We start from the raw sequence: 23,595 nt of genomic DNA, 5'->3' as shown, positions 1-23,595 counted from the left end.
AATCGCTGGGTTTGTCTTGTGAAGCATGTTTGCACACCTGTTGCACCTTGAAAGGATCTCAGGGCTGTAGGATCTCAGCACCGTAGGGTGTTGCAGCGCGCCGGTTGAGAATCACTGCTTTACGGTGAGAGTAAAAAGGATTTTTTCCCCCTAAAATGCCCTCATCCTAGAAACACAGGATCCCTTCCAGTCTCTTCTTGTGTGAACCTTGTTCATTTCAGCCGTGGAGTCAATGCTAATGATGAAAGAAATTGTAAATAGGAGGAGTTCCTGATGCCTTTTGTGACAGGTGCGGAGCCCCGGGGGCCTCAGTGTTTCATCCAGTTTATGGCTGGGATTTCCCATGGAGCCAAGGTTGTTTGGCACCTAAATCCCATTGATTCAGGCTGTGCTGTCTCCCAAGAGCTCCTTGAAGATCCCAGTCGATTGGTTTTAATTTTTTTTGAGAGCCACATCCTGGCCTGCCATAACTTGACTTTTTCCACTGAGTTCAATCAATGTAGTCATGTAAGTAAAGGGAGCAGCATTTGATCCCCAGCTGGAGATTAAGCAGTCAACAGGCTTCAAGATGAACAGAGATGAGGGAAAAGGTCCAAAACCTGCTGGAGGCAGAACAGCCTGCATTTCTGAAAGGCACCACAAATGCAGCACATCCATCAGACCCTTCCTTGACAAGGCATGGCTAATAATCACTTATTTGCCCACATTTCAGCCCGTTTTGGAGGTCGGGGTTCCCAGGTGGCTATTCCAGAGAGATTCTGGCTTTGCACTGGAGAACAGAAGCTGGTATGTTGAGGCTGGTCGTCATAACCCAGTCACTAGCAGCTGGGGCTGCTTTTCCAAAGTTTCACAACACTGCCAAAAAAAACCCCAAACCACACTACCCCAGAGCTTGCGTAATTGCAGAACCACAGCAGGCTGGTCACGCAGCTTTGGGCACGGGGGTCCTGTGTTTTTGCATGAGTTGCCAGGCCCTGAATGCTCACTTGCCTGCATTCACAGCTTCTGCCATAGCTTGGGCTCCAAGTGATGTTTTGCCAGCTGCCCCAGCCTTGTCATTTTACAGGGTAGGTATACCCACGGCACTGAGCTGACTGCCTCCCGCACAGCCCTGGTGACTGCGAGGGGAGAATGTGCCCTTTCTTTGTGTATCACATGCGCTGGCAGGGATTGTGCTGAGCTCGTACAGCTGTGGGCGCAGTAAATCTCGGGCTGGGTGGCCTTCCCCCTAAGTGTCAGGCTCCTATTTATTCTGGTAGCCTCCAGCACGCTTCAAGTGTGCTGGGACTCTGCTCAGGACAGAGAGCAGCTTTGTCCACTGCAATGCTGCTGCATGGCTTGGTACTTTTATCAGTCCTCCACTGTAGACTACAGCCAGTGCCAAAAAATAAGATGATAGAGGAGGAAGTTTGTTATTGCTGCCTAGTCGCTTCTACTTACCCCAAGGTGAAACCAGCAAGCCCAGAAGCTGCAGATGTGCTATTTGGGTGCCAGTTCTGTAGGGGGTGTTTGGACGCCGGGTTGGGTAGAGAGCACATTGCATTGGAAGTTCATAGGCTTAGTGCCTCAGCCATTAATGACGGCGGTCCAGTCACCCTGAGCTCTTTGCCCAGCTTGGTTTGAGCATCTCCAGGTAAATACACCAGGAGCTTCGGGTGCTTGGAGATCGCAGTCTCCATGTCTTTGATTGGGCTCTTTAAAACCTGAGATGCACAAATTATAGCCAATTTGTATACGGCAGAGCCTGGGCGAGTTCAGAACAGCCCTGTAGCAGGAGTCCCGGCACCTTCTCCTTCCCCATGGCTGGGGGTGATGGCTCAGCTCTGACTCTATTCCTATATCGCTTAGCTGCCTTGGAAATCCCGCTGTAAAATATAGCGGTGTTAAAAAGGGCACAGCTAAATCTGCAGGCTCCTAACTGGGGGATTACAGAATTCAGGGATGTGCAAGCCTGATGTGCCCACGTTTTTGATTTGATCATTTTAGGAAGCCTTGTATAACATCTGGCCGGTGCATTGCTCTCCTCTTCCCCTAGAGTTGTGGTTTTCAACCTGTGGTCCACAGACCCCTTGGGGCTCCCCAGACTGTCTAAGGGGTCCATTAAAGATGACTATGATCAATCCAGAGGATGTGAATCCCCACACTTACAATTCAAAGAGGTCTGCACCTCCATTTGGAATTTCCAAAGGGGCCCACAGATGAAACAGGGCTGAAAACCACTGCCCTAAAATGACTGGCTTGGTCTTGCCTCTATGCTCACTGGACCCGGGGGAGTCTGATTGCAGGATGCTTCATTTGTCTCAGTTAGACACTTTCATCAAAATCAGTGTGTTCCCGCCATACATTTTCGTTCAGACCAGAAAGGTTTCCCTATGGACACTTCTGCAAATGGGTTCAACCAGCTCAAGTCACTAATGGATTGTTTATAAAATGGGACTTAAAAAAAAATTAGACAAAATAGCGGTAAGTAAAAGCGAAAAGCCAGCTAGGGATAGATGGAAATGTGTTGTGGTCCTGGACCATTGTATCCAGCCCCTGCATTCACAGGCAACCATTTATCTCTAGTGGTGGTGGCTGACCTGTGTGCTGTGGCACACGTGCCAGGAGAGCTGGCAGTTGGGGTTGGGTGGGAATAGGGAACAGTACTTGGCGGGGGGGGGGGGGCGTGGAAATTGAGGGTTGGTTCCGGCTTGAGGGTTTGGCCCCACAGGGCAGACAAAGGAAGCACCAATGCTTTGCACCAAGGCAGAAAAGTTAGTGGGTTACTATATGCTTGATGCATTCATTTATTCATCTAAATAACTTCTTTGCAAGAGATCCTCCCTTTCCACAACAAACATCATCCCTGGGCAAACTCCACTGCACTTGGCTGGAAAGATTATCAGCCATAAAGATTCAGAATTTGGAAGTGACCTTGACCCAGCCAGATGCTGGACACTGCTATCAACCCCTGATGCTAAGATGAAAAGCAGCTATTTGTGCTTGCAGCTGGACTCTGCTGGGAGCTGGTGCAATGGTGGCATGGCCTGCTCTATACCAGGGATAGATAGCCCTGGTGTTTGCTACTGGTGGTGGGAGCCGGGACAAATCCCCGCCATTAATGAACGTGAAGAAATTAAAGTGCTTCTCTCCGGTTCTTTGGGTAAACCTGATATCTTTTATCAGACCAACTGAAATAGTTGGAAAAATTACTCTTCCCCAGTATAGCCTAAACTGAAAAGAGTTGTCTTCAGAGGCCAAGTCCCAAGCGGAGACCTCTCCACAGCTGATCTTTTTAGGAAGGGGTTGAGTCTCGGGTATGCAGTTCAAGCAGACTTTCTTCCATGCAGGAGGTGGGTGGGCAATTCTGGGAGCTGCCTCTTCCTCCAAAGACCAAAGCTGGTTTGCAACGGGGTATCATCATTTAAAGACACAGGGCTGGGAGGCTCCAGGTCTCCCAGAGACAGGTTGCACACCAGGTTGGTTTTAAGATGCAACCACACATGTCTCTGGCCTGGCATACTCCAATGTGTTGTAAAGTACCCAAGGGGAATGGAGGGGACTGTCGCTGTCCCTGCAGAGACACACTACCATCACCCTCCACTCACTGCAAAGCCACTGGTTGAATGTCTCTCTGAAAGCTGAGAGGCTCCAGTTTCTAGGCATGAGCCGTGGGGTTGGAGGAACAGAATTAGTTGCTTTGGTAACTGACAGTTTCTTGTTACTTGATGCCCCATCATAGGCTGGTTATAGGATTATCTCAGCATTACCTCTCAGCAGGAGGGAGCTTATAACATGACCTGGTAATGTCAGGGTGAAGCTTCAAGCTCTGTTTGCTGTACTGAGCCTTGCGGGATGGCAGTGACTGGCATGTGGTTGTAGGACCCTCTCCCATCCTTGAGACCTGGGAGACTGGTGGACAGCCCCAGGGCTTGAAACTCGCACCTGCCCCATACCTTGAAATGATTCCAAAGTCTTGCTATGGATCCGCCCCGCTTCAGACCACCTGGGCTCTTGAAGACATGGGACTGAAAATCTGCATTGCCAGATATCCTGCATTCACGTAGTTTAGGCTACAGGCTTTCCTCAGCTAAAATGAATGAAAGGTTATCCTCGGATGTCCTACAACAGGTTTCTTAGCGGCCCATTTTATGAAAGGTGAGGGAGACAGACATTCTGGCAGGCTGATTAGCACTAATTAACCTATCCCTGTGCTTCTTAGATGACCCATGGTGCTGTGCCACAGTCTTTCTGATTTAGGAACTAGTCCTTGAGCTTGCTACTGCCAAGCTCTGTAAGTTTCCAATGGGGACCTGGCCCCCGTTTTTCCCCATCTCAAAAAGGGGGCCCTGCCCCTTGGGGGAGAGTAGTGCATTGAAGACTGCAAAGTGCTCAGATCCCGCAGCAGTGTCTAAGGCAGGGAAACATCTAGATAGCAATCAGCTCCAGCAACTTGCAAAGAGGGGGAGATGCCCCCTGCCATGGCTTTTTCTGAGCCAGCAAGCCCATCTCCTGGTGAGAGAGACCATTCCCTACATCTGACCCGCTGTACATCAGCTGGGTCTGCTCCTACGTGCCTGGGTCCGAAAGGAAACTGAATCTGTCTCTGCCAGCATCACTCTGCTATGAGAACTTTGCCCTTGGGTTATTTTAGTGACACCAAGGAGGATGCAGCTATGCAGGGCATGTTGGGAACTCTTGCATGTCAGACTTCCCAGGCGTAACTTGGGCTGACCATTAAGCTACTTGTATGGTTGCAATGAAGAGCATTTTGTAGCCGAAGCCAGGTGCAGCACAGGGTCCCTGCTCCCTATGCTGCGTGGTGAGTGGCTGAAGTGGTTCTGTGCCAGGTGGTTAAATGCAGCTCCCTGGTCCATGATCCCTTCCATTTGGGCCTGGATTTGGACTGCAGCAGAGATCTCTGCTCCCACTGAGGTTGGCAACAATCAAAGCAGCTCAGCACCTCGGAGATTAATTCCTAATCAGGCCATATAGTCCAAGGGGCTGCTGTCCTGATCCTGAACCTAGAGGCAAATTCCCCATGGAGGTCAAAAGGGTGACGTTGGCCCAATGGTGATGGAAACGTATACGCCCAGCAAGCTCCAAAAAGGACCTCCTGCAGGAGCAGGCAAAACATCTGCCAGGTTTTCTGTGCTGCTGCAGGACTATTATCCTCATCTGCTGGGAGAGGTCCTTGGGGTGTACATGAGTTCTGGGTTTGGGGGAAAAGAGGCTCAGTGTGGAGACACTCGAGGTGGTCTGCCTTCATCCAGGAGCTTGGTCCAGAGGTAGCTGTCCCGCTCACAAAGAGCAATGGGCTGACTTTCCCCAGAGGGCTGATGTTTCAGTGGGCCACAGGTATTGGCACTCAAAAGGGATGGGTCGGGTGAGGATGATCCTTCCTTGAGCAGGGGGCTGGACTAGATGTGACGTCCCAAGGATCCCTCCAGCCCTTCCACTTTCTGAGCACTCTGCAGTCTTCAGTACATTACTTGGCTCCCCTGGGAGTCTAGCACATCAAAGAGTCCTTCCAGCCTATGATTTGATGCAATTGCTGCTGTCAACTAATTGCAGCCCATCAGATGGTCTTGAAAAACAGCACTTGGGTATGGCCAACCCAACTGGAGCAAACCTGGAGCCAGTGGAGGGGACTGGGCTGCTGAGCTCTTCATGGTGACTTCTCCAGACTGTCACCCTCGCTTGGTGCAGTGTGACAGTTTTCCACTTGGGGAGTGAAGAGGATCAGTCTGGTGTGATGTTTTTCCAACAGGAGGAAGAAAGGCAGAGGTGAAGTGAAGCATTTTTAATGGCGATGTCACCTGACAATCCAGGGTCAACTACACATCCTGGGACTCTGAGACGTACTGCCTTTTTTCATGGAAGAACAATGACCTGGTTGGGTTTCAAAGCATTTCCTCCTTTCCCCTTCCAATAAGTATCTTTTCAGCCTTACTGGGTGTGTCTACATGTGCAATTAATACTATTTAGCTTTACTGTGCAGTAGACTACTGCACAGTAAGTGCCTGCATGTGTAGACAGTGACACTTTACTGCATAGTAGATTAGTCTACTGTGCAGTAAAGTGTAGATGTGGTCGCTAAGGCTGAGTTTGAGCCAGCTGCTCTCTAGGCAGGGGCTGACCTGTCATAAAACATCTCCATCATAGTAACAGTGGTAACTGCACTGGTGCAGAATGAGTGATGCAGGGGTGTAACATCAGGGTCGTGTTGTTGGTCAGCAGTGAGTCTTCCCTGTGGAGGGGAACAGCTGGAGATACTGCAGTGCTATGCTGTCTTCCCTCGTTATATCCCCAGGGACACGCTACACTGCGATGGACTCTGCGAGATGCCGAGAGGTCTGCTGAGATGTGGCCTCGCCAAATTTTGCCATCTGGCTGGGGGACTTTTGAATACTTAGACCCCACAGACCTCCTCCACGCTCCCCTGGAGCCAAGACTCCTTTGCACTAAAATGAATGGCCAGCATCTGCCTGACAGCAAAGTGGATAAAGCTGGGTCCTTAATTTGGCTCTGAAACCACACCGCTGAGCTTGTCGATTTGTGAGACAACGCAGATCCTGCTCTTACTGAGTCTTTGGCCATATTGTCTTTGACAACAGCGGAAGAAAGGATCCCATAGTATAAAGGACTTCGGTTTTTCTCCTGACTTGGACCAGCTCATGGGCTTCTGCCTCGGCCGTTTCTGCAGCTATGTCCCCTCTTCCTTCCTCTGGGTGTCAACTCCAGGTGGCTGCAAAGCGGAGGGTGTCTTGGGGAGATGGAGAAAGTGATGGAGAACAGCCCAGACCCTGTGTTAGCCGCGTGAGCCAACAGGTGCCAACATGCTTTGGCTGGGAATAGTGCTAGTGCAAATGAGTTCCTAGAAAGATTTCCTGCTCTGAGCCCTGGTAGGCCCCACTATTCAAAATACATGTCTTTCACAGAAGTATAGCTTGGGCCAGCTGCAATCCTAGATTTGCCGGAGCAGTGGGCTATGCGGGCGGGCGCAGGGGAGCCACCAAATGACTTGTAACAAGAGCTGGCAGATATATCTTTCACTGAGCATCCACTTGGCTGGATTAGTCGCAGGCGTGCCCACAGCCCCATTGCGACCGCTTGCACTTTCCCGGGTAGGATCTTTCCTGGCAGCAGGGAATCCCCAACTGGGGAAATATAGTCACAGAGAAGTACTTGCAGATTCATCTGAATTAATATTTGCATGGAGCCTTACATTTAGCCCCTTGCCACATTAACCTCTGGGTCCCATCTTGCAGCCAGGACAAGCATACCTTTGAACTGCTTTAAAAAGGGAGGGGGATCCACTTCTGTTAACAGCTGGCAAGTCCTATCTGCTACATCAGCAAGACCCTGGAGCTATGCAAGTGAGCTAAATTGCGCTCACTCTGAGCCCAAATGAAGCGGTTAAAGCGCTTTTTGCTACACTTGCATAGCTGCAGAATGAGGTGGGCATAGCAGTTGCCTCGTAACAGCTCATGTTGTCATCCGTTGTTGATAGATTTGGTGCGTCTCTCTGTGCCCAATGGCACTGGGCAGACATCAGTTCCTAAAGGCTGGTTTCTAGATTGTTTGAAAGGTGCAGCTAGCAAAGAGAGTTGCCGGCACTTGAAACTTGGCAGCAGCATGGACCTCATGAAGGAGTCATGATTTTGTATGGCTTGAGGAAGGTATGGTTTCTGCACGCAGAGGTGAGCGGCTGATGATAGCTTTATCCTGAAGTGTGCATACTGTGTAGAAGAGATCCTGGAGTGCAGTGGTACCCTTCACATAGAGACCATTTTGAATCGGCTTGCTTTTGCTTCCCGTTGCTGGTGCTACTACACTTCAGTGCCAGCCCCGTGCCCCACAGAACTTGCAGTTGAGTAGGCAGGATGGATAGGGGATGAGACAAAGGACTAACATATGCAAGCAGGGTCACTGGTGGGAATGGTGACACTGGTTTGAGTGCTGAGATGGGAGAGGCTAGGCTGGACAGGCCAGTGGAGGAAGAAAGGGGTCCTTCTCCTTCCTTTCTGTGGTCTGAGGGAAGGCAGAGGAGGAGTGTGAGGATGTGCATTGCCCACACTGCAGTCCCAGCGGTGGCTGCAGTGCAGGGTAGATGGACCTGAGCTAGCTTGCAGACTGCTGCCTGTGTCTGTTTAGCTTGTAAATACTACAGAGTGCAACGGTGCTTGCGTCCGGTCTCTGCTGCACTTGTACCGAGCCTCGCTCTGGTTGTGATTGGCCTCTATAGATGCTGCTGTAATCTGTTGTGTGTGGATCTTGCAATATAGAAGTAAGGCCATTTCTTTTACCTTTAAACTCAATACATAGAAGTGGACACAGCACATACTAGACCGGTGAAAGGGGAAGTGTTGTGTAAAGGGTTACTGATAAGGATATGAAACTAGCTGAATCCGGTTGACGGAGGAACCTTGAAAGCCGTGCAAGGATTGTTTTTGTAAGATAAAATACGTGTTGGCAAGAATATATAAAACATCTCAGACATGAGAGTTAAACTTCAGTGTTCACGCACACAGTGTCACTTGATTGGATAGAACAGTAATTTAGTTAATAGATGATTGGGTATTCTTATGAGCACAAGCTAATCATGAACTAATACTGACGTACTAACAAGGTATAAAATAGTATTATAATTGGTAAGCGGGACGCACCAATTTTAATCTTGAAATGTTTTGTGCAAAGGTGGGGCAGATGGAGAAATTGCTGGTCACAATATCATAGAAAATGAGCGTGGTAACAAACCTCAGGAGGTCACATCTAGTCCAAAGCAGGGCCAGCCAAAGCTTTGTTTAGCCCGGCCTTAAAAACCTCCAGGGTTTTTAAAATGGAAGTCAAAGTGACTTTCAAGGTTGCAGGCACACATGGAGATAGTAGCTGAGTGGGAAAGAGAACCCAGGCCCCGCAACTGTTAGCCCCATGCTCCAGTTCTTTCCATGCACCGCTCCTCTAATGTAAGCAACAGAAAGCCATCAAAGCAATCATCATTTCCTATATTAATGAGCTAGAGTTTGGGATGATTTTTTAATGATAAGGAAGGACAATCCTGGTTACCCAGATCAGGGACCATCTGAAGAAGATGAGTGTGTTATTCTGCAGTACCCAGAAGCTGAAATAACCTCTGTGATTTATTTCCCTTGCTAATAAGGGATCTGTGTTGGTGCAGAGGGGCTTCTTTTCTCCAGAGTCTTTTGACTGCCTCCCTTTCCTCCCTCCATTGCAGAGCGGCCCCTGCTGATGCCGTGTCATTCAGCGTGAAGCATACGGACGGGGTTCGCGTGGAGGTTGTTACAAATGACCAAACGGAGGTGATCCCAGCAAACGGAGCAAAGCGATGGCCTCTGGACAAGGGGACGACCCTGAGACTCAGCATGAGCAAAGCCAGCACAGAGGTCAATGATAACAAGGTAAAGGAAGGCTGGGGGCAGCGCAGGGTATCCTGGGCGGTCCTTGGAAATGGGGCATGTTTAGAGGAACTGGAAATGTTAGGGAGGCTAGGAATAGGGGGATGCATCTTCACGAATGGCTACAAGCTGGTGTTGGTTCTCATTCCTTGATGGGAGTTTCTGACCCCATCTCTTATGGTTTTGAGTTGGACAACGGTTAGTCCTCCTGTGCACAAGAAGACACAGCAGCAATGGAAGAGTAGATCCCAGAAAGATTTGGGAATTGAAAGTGTCCTGAGCACATCTATCCATGCCTAAGAGGAAGTTGGATGGTGCCCCTGGGCCTGATCAGCACTGAATTCACAGTGCTGGTTAAGGATGCTTGTGTAGGATGGCTCCATTCCCATGTGTCTTCCACCAGACTCAGAAGATCCAATCTGGTGTTGCCAACGTGACATAAGTTTGGGCTCAATGGACGGCTTCTTTCTAGCTTAACCGCACTTTTGGTCAAGGTGCAGAGTTTGACTGGTACCTTCGGCTGCAGTTTATTAAATGCAGGTGCTAGAAACCTGTAGTCTGTGATCACAGTGAAGACTGCTGCGCTGAGGTCAAGGAAAAAAGACTCACAGCCCCTCATGTTTGCAAGCGGCCTCGTTTTTCTCTTTGCCTCCTGCTGTTTTGTAACTGGTACCAGGAGAAACCATGCAGGGAACACCAGATGCAAACAGGGCTATGTACCCGAAGTCTCTTGGTTGAAGATGCTCTGGGGTTACTGGTCAGTTGATCGTGGTGCATTTGAGGGCACTGGTGGGCTGCATCTGACATGCTCTTCAGTGGGAATGCTCAGTGGCTAAGGTCAGTAATGCAACATCCAGCACAAAAAAAGCCCAAGATCTGCACCCTGTCAGGTTTGACGCTTCCTTGGAAGCTGTTGCAACTCTTGTTAGGATTTGCTGTTTCCCCCATATGCAAGGTTTGCAATACAGGGCATGTGGGAGCAGTTTGCAAATAGGGGGCATGGTTAAGTGCAAGAGTGGAGCAGACAGAAGTGGCCTCAAGGGCAATCCCTTGCCCTCTTCTCCTCATTGACATGCAGGGCAGTGGGCTGCTCCTGGCGTCTCCTCCATGCCCTTCCTCAAGCCTGCAGATCTCCCTGCCTCTGCTTGCCTTCCCTCTTTCAGAAGAAGGCCTGTTGCACCAAGAATTTGGGGTCTTCCACCTCTGCTCTGCAGTTCAGTGGCATCATTTGCCTCCTAGCGAAGTGCTGGAGAGAAGAGCGGGACAAGGCGAGAGCAAAGATAACATGGCCTGATATTGAGAGCTGTCCAGTGCAGGGATACAGGGCAACATGTTGGCAGAGCTGCATGACAGACTTACTGCCCCTGGCCTCTGTGCTGTGCTGGTCAAGCTGCCTCCTAACCCAGAACTAACATAGCCATATCTCTGAGGCACTGCAGGCCGGCTAAGAGGTACTCATGTGTGATGGTGCTAATTAGCCTGCCTTCATGCCAATTAGCCTGCTCAGGGCATCATAGGGACGCATCCTGGCTGCCTCTGGTTTAGCAGGCAGCTTGCCCTGAGCCGTGTTGCCTGCTTGAGGGCAGGGCTGCCTGGCACAGTAAGTTTACCATGCTGACCTGGTGACACCGGCCAGCAACCAAAGGCAGTCAGGTTGGCCCAATATGGGGAAACAGAAGTAGTCAAGGCAGACGTGAAGCCAGTGCATCCTGGAGAGGGATGTCTGAATTGGCAGCTAGCGCTGTGTCCCTCTTGGGTGTTACCGGCCACGCTCTGGTCCTCCTGGCACCTCTCTCAGGAGCCTGTGTTTTGTGTTTCCAGGTAAATGTTAACTACTATGATGAGAACGGAGAACACCCTGTAGACCATGCCGGGGTCTTCCTGACAGGCATTGGTAAGTGCAAGCCCTGGTGGGCTCCACAGAATGGTTGCAGTTTTCCTCCCAGTCCAACAGCCTGCCCACCCCCTTCGTCTTGTGGCTCAGGCATGTAACGACGAGCCAGGAGACATGGCCTGGCCACAACTGTAGGCAAGTGTCTATGCCATGGTTTCACCGTCTCTAAATGCAGTTAATCCTGGAAGAGTCAGGGGAGGCTTTGATCCCTGGGGGAAGGTGCTATAGAAGGACAAAAGATGAATGCTGGAAAATTTGCTGAACTCTCAGCCTAGGGGCATGGCCTTGTGCTTGAGGTCCATAACTAGGACTGAGAGGGAGATCCATTCAACTTTCTCCCCAGAAGGGTGGTGAAGCACTGGAACAGGCTCCCAGAGAGGTGGTGCAGTCTCCAACCTTGGAGGTTTTTAAGACCCAACTACACAAAGCCTTAGCTGGGATGATGTAGATGGGGCTGATCCTGCTTTAAGCAGGGGGTTGGACTAGATGTGACCTCCCAAGGTCCCTGCCAAGCCTTATTTTCTTTGATTGTTGGCTCTGCTATAGATTAATTCTAGGCTCTTTGCAAGTCTCTTACAGGCCAGATTTTCAAAGCAGTACTATTTCCTTTTTGCAAACCAAAATAAGAGCCTGATTTTTCAGGATAGTGCGACAGCCAGCGGCCAGGGTTTCAAAATGGCCCAGCACCTAGCACGCAATCACCCAGCCTTCTGGGCTCTTGGGAAAACCCAGCATCTTACCTTTGGTGCTTGTGTAGTAAGTGGGATCCCTGAAGATCTAGCTTCAGCGGTAGATGTTGAGCAACCCTGAAAACATCAGCCTTCAGTACTCTGCATCTCCGTTCTCATCTGTAAAATGGGGATCATTTTTTTTCTGCCACCCTTTTGCTTCTTTAGGCTGCAAGTTTCTCAGGGTAAGGATGGTCTCAGACTACGGCTCTGAATATATGAGTACAAGCCAGTGCTCAAGCCCCTAATTTGCATGGGGGTCTGCTGCTGTAACTTTACCACATTAAAGCTACACAGGTAGGTTAAGGCTAGACCTGATATGTCCACATCTGCAATTGCATCTCTGATTGCATTGTAGATGTGCCCTCGGTATGTAGAGCACGTAGCAAAATGGGGCCCTGGTCTTCACACTACTGAAATACAAGTCTTTGACCTTCTCTGCCTAGATTGATCTTGGTTATTGCTGTAAATGTACAAGGGCAAAGTGGTGTCTAATCTCTCTCATGGCCTCTTAAGTCCAGATAGTATCGGGGGAGTCTCTCCTGCCTTACCCTAATATAATGGAGTGCAAAACGTTGGTGTCTGTTTTGTGCATAGCTAGTGCTGAGGAAACAGTGCTCATATGCCTTTGCCATCTCCAGCGGAGGCTCTGTTCCTTCAGGCTGGAGGCCTATTAGTGTTTGGAGGGGTCTTTTTCCCCCTCTCCTTGTAAAATTCACTTGACAGTAACTAACTATAGCCAGGCAGGCTGTTCCTACCGTTGCCTTAGCAGCAAAACAGCTTACAGGGGGACAGAAGTGTCTCACATGATGTCTCAAAATGCATCGGGAAACCTGATATGCCACAGCCTTCCCTCCGGGCCCAGGCGACAGTGGAAAATGACTCCATGCGAACGTGGTGGGGAAGACGCAGGGAGTTTAGATGGCCCCGGGGGAGCACAGCTTGATGGGGGGCACGAGGAACAGGCGGCTTTGTTGAGGAATCTGGTGCTGACATATGAGGCCCCTAGGGCAGAGCATTATGGCCACTGACTTCTATACAAGGAAGTAGATGCTGAATATTTTGACTGAGCGCTGCACCGAGCCCATCATTGCACAGATTCATTTGACTCTGGATGGGGCGAGTGGCCTCCAGCTGTGAACTCCCAGAGCATCTGAGATAACTGCTGCTGCCCAAGGTAATCATGCAGCAGCTTACCCCTCAGTGGATGCGGAGCAAGCTCACTCCTAGCTGATGCCGTGTTAACTTGCTTGTGTATTCATACCCCAAATCATTCCTACCATATGGTCTCAAAGGGCGCTTGTACATGGTATAAATTGTTTAGATGTGCGGCACGAAACTGCACCAAAAACCACCATTTTGTTAGGTTAGTCACATCTGAAAATACATGTTGACGTCTTTTTATCATGGTAAATTAGACCACTGAAAGTGGCTAGTTCACGAGCGGTAGTCTGGTTTGTGAGCCAAGATGAGCACTGTTCATTGTGATTGTGCCTACAAGACCCATCCCCACGAACGCCTGTTGTGCTAGCCACAGAGAAGAGTCTCTCCCCACCCTCTCTGTAATCACCCTTCAGGTATTTGAAGACTGTTTTCAAATCCCTGCCCCCTCCCCCCCAGTCTTCTCTTCCCCAAGCTGAAAATAACCTTTGTTCTTCCAGCCTTTCCTTGTAATTCATGGTTCCCACGCCTCTAATCATTTTCATTGCTCTTCCCCGGACTCTTTCCAATTTATCCACATCCTTCTTGAAGTGTGGGACCCCAAACGGGACACAGTAATCCAGCTGAGGCCTTGCCAGCGCTGAATAGAGCAAGTGGTAAAACACTGGAACAAGTTACCCAGAGGTGGTGGATTCTCCATCCTTGGAGTGTTTCAGGACCTGGCTATACAAAGCCTTGGCTGGGACGATCTAGTTGGGGATGACCCTCCTTGGAGCAGGGCATTGGACTAGATGTGACCTCCCGAGGTCCCTTCCACCCTCATTTTCTATGATTCTGTAATTTTATGATAAGCTAGAAGGTGCATTATAGTGCCTCATGGGAACAAGCAGGGATTCATAATGCCCTGACTCGAACCTAAATGCACCATGAGCTATTTATACAGCTATCAGAAACATCAAAAAAGAAGCCCTGTCAAACTGCTGGCAATGCAGCATGTTGAAATAATTAGTGCATGGCAAAACAAGATGTTGAAAGGAAATGCTAATGTCAGGCCTGTGTTCACCAGCCTCTTTTTCCCTATCATGAAACCATCTAGGAAGCTCTCTATACTGTTAGCAAGCCGAGCTACTCAGAGTATGCTGTACAGCAATGTAGTCACATGCTTAGGTTGCATGATAGTTACTGAGGCCTGCTGGATCTGCCTTGGGGCCCAAGCTCAGCCCATGAAGTCACAAGATTTATCCATCCATTTCAATATGCTTTGGCTCCTGGGCCAAGGAAATAGATTCTTCTTCCCTTTGCCTCCATAAAAATTTGTAGCAAACCTATTCCTGCAGAGTTTCCACCTGCTGCAGCTAAGAGCAGAATAAATCCTTTTGCCTGTCCTGCACCTGAGCAAGATAAAGACTTTTTTTGCAAAAATCTAGTTGGTCTAATAAAAGATACCACCTCTACCATTAGTCCCTGAGCAAGATAAGCTTTTATGGGCACTATAGAGGTGATTGATATCTTACCTGGGAAATTAACTGGTATTGTAATAACATTGTAGGCACTGAAGGGCCAAGGGGAGGCATGGAGGCTGAATGGAGCCCGGCCCACACCACTTTGCACAGGGCTATGCAAACTGCCCACTCACATGGCGAGAGTGTTACAGGCACCGTCCCTTGCACCAAACCTCAGTCTTGGTTTGGAGATGAGCTGCTTCTCCCTGTCACTTGCCGCTGGAAGTGCGAACAGTGACCTGACTGGTTCTCTTGCATTTCTAGGCATCTCTCTGGATGTCGATGCAGACCGCGATGGAGTGGTGGAAAAGAACAACCCACGGAAGGTAACTCTGCCTGTGTGAAGGGTCTGGGATGAAATTGCTGTTTGGTCAAACTGCTGCTTTTCTTCCCTTTAGCCTCTGTGCTCAGCCTGTGGTGCCCAGCTGTGAGGACACAGCCTTGCCATCATCCCTGGCACCAGCAGCTAACTAGCTTTTGATACCACATCTGCTGTTCCAGCCCCCTGAGGCCAAGCCCTATTTCAGGGCAATTATCCCTACCCTTTCCTCTGGGTTTGGTCATGTTTGAAAGGAAATCTGAAAGAAGTTGCGGTCTGGAAATGGGTAGGAGGATACCCATGGGTCATCTTGGCACCAGGAGCAGCTGTCTTGTTCTCCTGTCCCATTCCTTTGCAGGAGAGCAGCAAGTAGTAGCTGCTGTCACAGTAGGAGCCTGTGAAGTACAGTATTAGAAACTTGAGCCTAAGGTCTGTACTCCTCCCAGTGAGCTGAGATGCGGGTCCCTTAGCAAATGCAACAAGGAAAGCATAGGCATTGATTGCACCCAGACCTCCATTGCCCAGCTCCTCTCAATCGCAAGATGTCCCAAATATGGCCTGAGAGTTGTATTCTGTACTGGCTGCCTGAACAGGAACAGAAGGCTGATTTCTGAAGAAGCTGGGCTGATATACCGAGGGCTGCGTTCACTTGACACCACAACACTGTAATTCCTGGAAAAGCATTCAAGAGATGGAGAACAAGAGTAAATTATATCTCTTTGCTCTGCTGAGCAGTGCCTGCCTGTGGAGCCCTCTCTGAAAGGCCAGCTTTCATCACTGCTATTTGAACAATGTTGCAGAGCTGTCTGGAACAGGAATGGACGATGAAGACATAATTGTGGAGTGCGAGGAACATTCATTAAGTCACTGGCAGGTGCTGGGATGGGGTGAAGGCAAAGGTTTCTCCCCTTGCCTGGATTGCCATTGCTTTTTAGAGATGCTTTTCATAAAAAAAGCTCCTTTCATTTGTAAAGAAGAACACTGCCCAGCCCGTGGTTATCAGCAAGGACTGAGGGTGCATGTACACACCATGAGATTTGCCCTTTCAGGCAATGCTTAACCCTCACCCAAACTGTTTCTCACTCCTACAATGAACATAGTGACTTCTTTCTTTATGAATAGTTGCCAGCAGGCTGATAGCAACTGGAGCTGGCTACTAGAGAGACATCGGCATACACACACACACTAAGCCACTGCTTCTCAACCAGGGGTGTCCTTAAGATACCTTCAAGGGTGCTATGGGGTGCCATGCAATGTTAGCACTGTTAAGTGTATAAACATCATTCAAAAGACAAACCTGGAGGTTTCAAACTCTGACCTGCTCTGGGCTTTCTAAGTTCTTTTTCAATAAAATAATTGCTCTGTTATTTTTCTATAATTAAAAAAAGAGTGAAAGAGTGAAGGCCGGCATTTTCCAAGGGGAGTCTTGAGCCTATCCAGCAGTGCCTTGAGTCTAAAATTGTTGAGACCCATTGCGCTAAGCCAAGCTTTTCCATTTTCAGGCGACCTGGACATGGGGCCCAGATGGGCAAGGAGCCATCCTGCTAGTGAACTGTGACAAGGACAATCCCCTGATCTCCATGCTGGATTGTGAGGATGAAAGAGTATTCAGCAAAGAAGGTATTTTACACACAGCCCCCACCCCCAGTGCCTCAGCATCAGATTAGAAATGTGGGCTTGGTTTTGTCTCTACTAGTGAATTTCATGAAAAAATTAAAATAAAGTAGAGCAAAATTCAGACACCTGATTTCCTTTTTTCTGTTTGCAAACTGTCCATGGTACTCACTAGTTACTTTTAAGGGTTTAATTTGCTAGCACATGGGTGCAGCCTTTTTCCTAGAAGAAAACCTACCAAGGAATGGTTGCTCATTCCAAAACCCCCAGGTTCCAGAGTAATTATATTTTAAAATGAAATGTTTCTTTTTGCCCTACCTAGCTGAGGCATTGATTTCTGAGAGCCATCCTTGAGCCTGGCTGTGTGGTTTTGTACTGAGAAGTGATGATGCTGCCTTCTGACTTCTCCAATCTGCTTTGGCCCCAGATTTGCTGGATATGGCTCCGATGGTTTTGAGAACCGAAGGCCCCCAAAGACTGCCTCCAGGATATGAAATGGTTCTCTACATTCCTGTATCTGACTCTGACAAAGTCGGGGTTTTCTACGTGCAGAGTAAGTGTTGCCTCTTTTCCTTCTCTGCCCCCTCCCTTGTCTGTCATATCATGGTGCTCCAATGATCTCTGGGGTTGCAAGCTTTGTCCCTTTTCTTGTTGGCCATGTCCTCTTCATATTCTTTGCACTGGCTTTCCATGCACACACGTCCCACTAAAATAATTGCCTCTCCAGCAATCATTAACCCAGTGTGAAGTTGGTCAGTGTCAACTGTGCTTTCCCAATGTCTCCAGTGATTTTCCCCCCACAAAAAAAAATGTAGCTGGAAAAGAATGATGGGTCAGGACTGACCTTTATCCCTTTTGCTATTTTAGTAAAACTCTCCAACTCCTCTCAGCTTGCGCTCTCCCCCTCCATTTAACATCCTCACAGCCAGAAACAGTGTGGGAAAACATTTTCTCCTCAAGTCTCCTAACTTTTTTTTAGTCCGGGGGTGGATTTGAACGTCTGAATGCAAGGAGTAGGGACCGTTCTGGGCAGAGGCAGCATTTGAGGAGGGGGGTGCCTGGGCTTCACTCCTTGCAATGGTTGCAGCCGGGTATAGAAATCACCGAGCTAGTTGGGTTGCACACCGGTAGCACTAGTGTGTCTGTGGCACTGCGGAGCTCAGTGCAGGCTGTAACACTTGGACCAAAATGTTACTCAGGCACTTGGTTTATGCAGTGCTCCTGCTGCCCCAGCTCCACTGCTTCCAGCTGGTTTAAAGCTAGCTTGAGCCTGTCTACATTGCACCACAGTTGCCTTGTAGACATGCCCACCGGGAGGGCAGATCCTTCCACGGTGCTTTGTTGATACTATAACAAAGGTTACCGGAGCAGGTAAGGGGGCCGAGGAGGAAGAACTAGGCATGGAGTCGTATCACAGAGGGTTTTGTGGGTGATGCCATTCACGTCTTGTTTGTTCATATTCTTTGGGTCTGTCTTTTAATATGATGGGCATCTACTGAATAATTGGTGCCCTTTGCTGCAGCCTTTGGGGGTTTCTTGATCCTCCCTGGGGGAGTCCTCCCTACTTTGTTTGGGAGAGTTGAATGGTGACAGGTGACAGAGCAAGGAGCAATGGTGTCCAGTTGCAGCAAGGAAAGTTGAGGTTGGATATTAGGATAAACTGTCTCCCTAGGAGGGTGATGAAACACTGGAACAGGCTACCCAGAGAGGTGGTAGAGTCTCCATCCTTGCAGGTTTTTAAGATTAAAGCCATGGCTGGGATGATGTAGTTGGGGCTGGTCCTGCTTTGGACTAGATGTGACCTCCTGAGGTCCCTCCCAACCCTCAATTTCTATGATTCGTTGATTCTGTCATTGGACCAGAACACAACGAGGGATCCACAAACACCGGCCCATTTCCCTCCAGCCTGTGGGAGCTGTCTGCATGGCGCTAGCACCATATCAATTAGGGGACACTGTCCTGTGCTGACATGTCCAGGCATGGCATGTTCCCTGCATGCCAGTCTGCAAGTTGCCAGCAGCCTTCTACATCCGGTCGGGTGGTGAAAGGACGGGGCTTTCCTGCAAAGGCAGAAGCCAAGGCCATGCCCCAGGCCAAGCACCTGAACATTATGTAAGGTCACTAGCGGGGGAATGAGTGAGTTAATGGTCGAGTGATGAGTTGATTCCTCTCCCCTGCCAAAATTCCTCAGTGGTTCCCTTGCCAGATCTAATTACAAAGAAGGCTGAGAAGTTGCACGTATTCTCTCTGCTGACATTAATTAAGCACGGGGAATGCAGCAGCAAGCAAGCGCTTATGATGGGGCTGCTCTCCACAGATGTTAATAGATATCCCAGAGCTGGGCCAAGGTACCACAGCAAGGCGGTGTGATGCCTGTACCGGAGCTTACACGACCTGGGCTTTGTGCTGATTTAAAAATGGAGCATCTGCATGTGCGAGGCAGGGTAGTTCACAGCCAAAGAGCATGCGCCATCCCTATTGTACTAGATCAAGAGAAACAAGATCACAAAGGAGATTTTAATTGTAAGTGCTGCCTGGCTAGCTATGTGACAGGATTCACCAGGAGATCTCACAGCAAAGGAGGTCCGTATTTTTTTTTTTTTTTTTTACTCTCATTTCACAGGTGAGGGAAGCTGAGGCTGCAGAGAAGTGATGGGACTTGTGCAAGGTCCCCCAGCAGGCCAGGGAATGAGATGGGAATCAAGCCCAGGTCTTCTAAGTCCTGGTCCAGTTCTGGATCCGTTAAATCACTGCAGTTTGCAATGGTTTATCTTGCCTCTGGGCAGTGTGAGACTGTGAGTGAAAGAAGCCTAAGAAAAAGCAAGCTCCCCATACTGGATTCTTCTGCCTCAACACCTATTTAAAAACAAAAAAAAAAGTCAGCTCTCTCCTTTGGTGCACAGTTTGTCTAGGGGTCGGAGGCAGAAGGCTGAGGGGCATGAGGCCAGGCGGAGAATCTTAATAGACCTGCAGCACTGTCCGGAGGACAGTTGCACAAGAGTTGGTAGGGCAGTGCCCTGCCCACAGCACAATGGCACCCTCTGCTCCCAACAAGCCAAGGGCATGATTTGGGATTTCCCAATATTCCTGATCAGAGCTGTCATGCTAAACAACTACATGTTCACCTAGCACCAAAACTCAAAGTCTGGACCAGTAAATCAGGGACCAGCCGCAGCGGACTTAGTTGTAAAGGTGGATACAGGAGGGTCATCGGTGCCCAAGACTGGGATCATCGTGATGGAGCTTTGCTCTTGGCTTCAAGGGGCTGTAGGCCAAGGTAGAAACCCCGAAACACAAAGCACTCCTAAAGCCTGGGGGTCACAAAGGAAAATTACCAGTGAATCTTTTCCACAGATCTGAGCCTGCGGCCGGTCGCTGGACAGTCGCAGCACAGCTCTCAAAGGCACAAAGATCCCACCACCCCCAGGCTGAAACCAAAGACGCTTTCCTGGCGAGACTGCACAGAGTGCGTTCCCATAGCTCAAATGACAGTGGACTGGCCCCGGATGCAGGCCACTTGGGCTTCTTAGTTCATCACTTAATTAACCTGTTAACTGTTACACTGGGCTATTTAAGAGACAAGTGACAGTCTCCAGCTTTATTCGTATAGACCAGTAGTTCTCAGCTGCCCGTTGCTTTGTGGTTACAGATTTTGAGATCCAAATTAAAGGCGGGAAGGGGACAAAGAATGAAAAAGCTGGAAGGAGTGGGTACAAGAAAGACCTGTCTTTTCTGCATGTTCCTTTTCTCCTGCTGTTTCTAGATCCTTTCTTTGGCCACCGTTACATCCACGTCCTGGGCAGGAGAAAGCTGTATCACAGCGTGAAATACACCGGTGGATCCGCGGAGCTGGAGTTCTTCGTCGAGGGACTCCGCTTCCCAGACGAGAGCTTCAATGGGCTGGTTTCCATCAGTGTCAGCCTTTTGGCATCGTTGACTGAGGTTTGGGAATAATGGGAGAAGGGGTCATATCGGGACATTCAGCTTCACAGCAGAGTCAATCGATTGCATCCTTGGATAGCTCAGTGCAGTAACGCTAGAGAGCCATTTGTTCTGATAGCTACTTGCAGATGAGGATGGGTCAAACGTGTGAAAATCAGGGATGTTTGCAAATTATTTCTCCCCCTTGTGAGCTATTGTGCAACACTTACAATAGCCACTGCAGGGGCCTGGGTGGCTTGGAGAATGAGTTATGAGATTGCCAGGTGGCTAAAGACAGGCTTGTATTACTGGTTGCCTTTATGTGTTCCATGTGAAGTGCGTCTGGGTCTCCTTTCTTGAGCACAATCTATAGCATGTCATCACAGCTGGCACTGACCCTTATTGGCAGCTCTGGCACCAAGTCAAGGAGCAGTTGGGCCATGAGGGCTAAGCTGCTGTTACCCCAATCCCAGAAATGATCGTTCCAGCTTTCACTATGAGCAAAAAGCAGGAAGGGTTGCTGCAGTAATCCTGTATGCAAAGTAACAAATAGTCCTTTACACCAGGAATCTCCATGGCTTTGCATTTTGTTCTCATTCACTCCCAAGGACATACAAATGCAAAATGCTTCTGACTTAGGCCTCTTATCCCATGAAAAACCAGGAGCCATTCCCCTGGAGTCTTGCCAGCATAAACCTGGTGTGAGCAGGGTCAGAACTGGGCCCAGAAAGTCTCTGCATACTGACACCAGTGGCGGAGTTTAGCACTCGCGTTGCACAAGCGTCAGTGCCAACACCAGGCAGGAGGCAGGGCAGGTTTTTAGTGTCCTGACATGAGCAAAGCAAACAACATGCCGACCAAGCAATAGCTTAGTGGGGCGAATATAATGGGATCAAGTCTCCCATTGGAAAGAGGAGCACGTTCCTGTTAATGCTGTCCAGATGTAGGGCCCCATGATGGTCACCATTGCCTATTCTGAAGAAAATGGTGATCTATGCTTAGACCCTCAAGGATTTCCTGCCCCATGGTCACTGGAGTTGCACTTGGAGTGGGCCTTAATAGAGAACCTCTCTCTCTGGTTGTTGCACCTACATAGTAAACCCTGTCCCCCACCAACTCTGACTTCCAAATTTCTTGCTGCAATGCAGGGTTTCCATTCATGCAGGTCCCCCATTAGGCACCAGCTTGACCCTCCAGTTCTCCATTACATCTGTGTTATGAAACAGAAGAAGCTGCTGATGTTACCGCTCAACGCATCACTTGGCACATATAATATGCCCATTTCAGCCCTGAGAGATGTTATGTCAAAGCTCCCCCCTTTTTTCTGGTTCAAAGACTTAAGTGCTTTTTTTGGAGTGTACCCTGCCCAGGCCCCGGGTGCCCGTGTCAAAGCAACAAGACTTGTAGCAAGCTGCAAATCATCTCATGAAACTTCATCCAGCACAGAAGGACTCGGCCCTTGTCTGAGGTCAGGGAGGCTGCGTGCTACGTGATACACGTGGGGGGCTTGACTGTGATCTGCCTGTTAGGAACATGCAGGAATGTGAAGCACACGGCAATCTCAGGTGTCTTTCTGCCAGCAGATAGGAGAGGCAGGAGGTTGTTTCCAGTCTTGGCAGTACCCCCTCCCAGCTGGCCCTGAAGACAGTCCTAAGAAATGCCCCTCCCTGGGAAAAAAAAAAAACAAAAAAAAAACCCAGCACCATGGGGTAACACCAGCAAGCAGGTCCCCATGGGGAAAAGGGGTTCCTCAAGCACCGCCACAAATCCCATCTCTAAAAGAACTGGGACGTCATCTCTCCTCCCCACAGCACATCTGTGTGGCCACTTGCTCACTACTACTCTTCTGAGGATTCATAGATATTTCCAGACCACCTTAGGACACTTCACACACTACCTCAAAATGCACCAGAAATAGGTCCCAAAGGAGAGCTGCAGAAGGGTAGGCAAGGCCAGACCCTTAGCTGTCGTGCAAATCAGCTGAAGTGTAGAGCTACAAAGCTTAGGATCTAGTCCATCAAGTCCTTTGGGTCAGAAATGTAGGTAAGGCAAAATGCTGGTTTCCTTTGCTCTCTTGAGGCAGGATGGAGCTGATTAGTTTGATTAGCACCTAGAGGGTATGATGTGCAGTCCGGCGTTAGCAGGCTCTGGGAGAAAAGGTTCAGAGCTCATTAAACTGTGGTTGACTCTGCTCGTTTGCCTCTTTTGCCCACGATGATGGTGCCCCCATCTTCCGCCCCTCAGTTAAGTAGTCCCCACGCTGAGTGTGGAGCTTTGTGAGCAGATGGATGCGATCACCATGGATGTTGTTTCTGCTTCTCTTCCAGGGTATCCCCCAGGCTCCGATCTTCACAGACACCGTCGTTTTCCGGGTCGCTCCATGGATAATGACTCCAAACACGTTGCCACCGGTGAATGTTTTTGTGTGCAGGTAAAAGCAAATGGAAAAGTCTCCCTATGCAGTTTGAGCTTACTTGTGGGACAGCTGTCATTGCTGGGCATCATGTAGGCAGAGGCATGGGACTGCAGATCTGTATATTAATATATAGCACTGGTATTAGAAATCCCAAAGATGTGAGCTGAGAACTCTCCCATCGATTTGCCAATCCAGTAAGTATTGAGAGTTGTCTTGGCTGGACTCAACCTATTGATGCTCATTCATTTTGAATTCATTACTGAGCTCCAGTACTGCTCTGGATATTGGGTAACACTCTTCTTAGTGCAAGGATCTGTCTACTAAAGCGCTGGGTCCGAGTCCTTCCTATGGTAGTCCATCAGGAATAAACTAGGCCCCACTGATTTAACTGCATGAAGTCAGAGGAGGCTGGAAATACTGAAGTGTTCAGTCCACAACACGACTGCAGTCTCCAGAGCCCCATTTTTCTATTAGTTGGTTCTTGCTGGAGGTACATGATCAAAGTATTTATCAACGTACGAATCAATGTATGATTCAAAGTACACATTCATCAAAGCATGAATAGTTTGTGCACTTCCAGTGAAAATAACTGGCTTCACTCTGAAATGCTGAAAGGAATTATCATGTCCCTGTTCCTTCTCA

At 49.1% G+C, this 23,595-nt stretch overlaps 1 protein-coding gene across 1 annotated transcript in view; it reads left to right on the top strand.

Moving 5' to 3' along the window:
* LOC149854459 (protein-arginine deiminase type-2-like) overlaps positions 1 to 23,595 on the top strand; it is a 42,513-nt gene that overhangs the window by 1,894 nt on the left and 17,024 nt on the right. Inside the window, exons 2-8 of the mRNA XM_090023230.1 lie at positions 9,218 to 9,401; positions 11,220 to 11,292; positions 14,948 to 15,009; positions 16,505 to 16,622; positions 17,044 to 17,169; positions 20,380 to 20,558; positions 22,865 to 22,968. Of these exons, the coding sequence (XP_089879356.1) occupies positions 9,218 to 9,401; positions 11,220 to 11,292; positions 14,948 to 15,009; positions 16,505 to 16,622; positions 17,044 to 17,169; positions 20,380 to 20,558; positions 22,865 to 22,968 (846 nt within the window). The remainder of the gene's footprint in view (positions 1 to 9,217; positions 9,402 to 11,219; positions 11,293 to 14,947; positions 15,010 to 16,504; positions 16,623 to 17,043; positions 17,170 to 20,379; positions 20,559 to 22,864; positions 22,969 to 23,595) is intronic.

This window comes from Crocodylus siamensis, chromosome 12 (assembly GCF_052110815.1).
Source record: "Crocodylus siamensis isolate JL-2025a chromosome 12, ASM5211081v1, whole genome shotgun sequence".
NCBI classification, from domain to species: Eukaryota; Metazoa; Chordata; order Crocodylia; family Crocodylidae; genus Crocodylus; species Crocodylus siamensis.
This window is presented reverse-complemented; position numbering and strand designations above follow the sequence as displayed.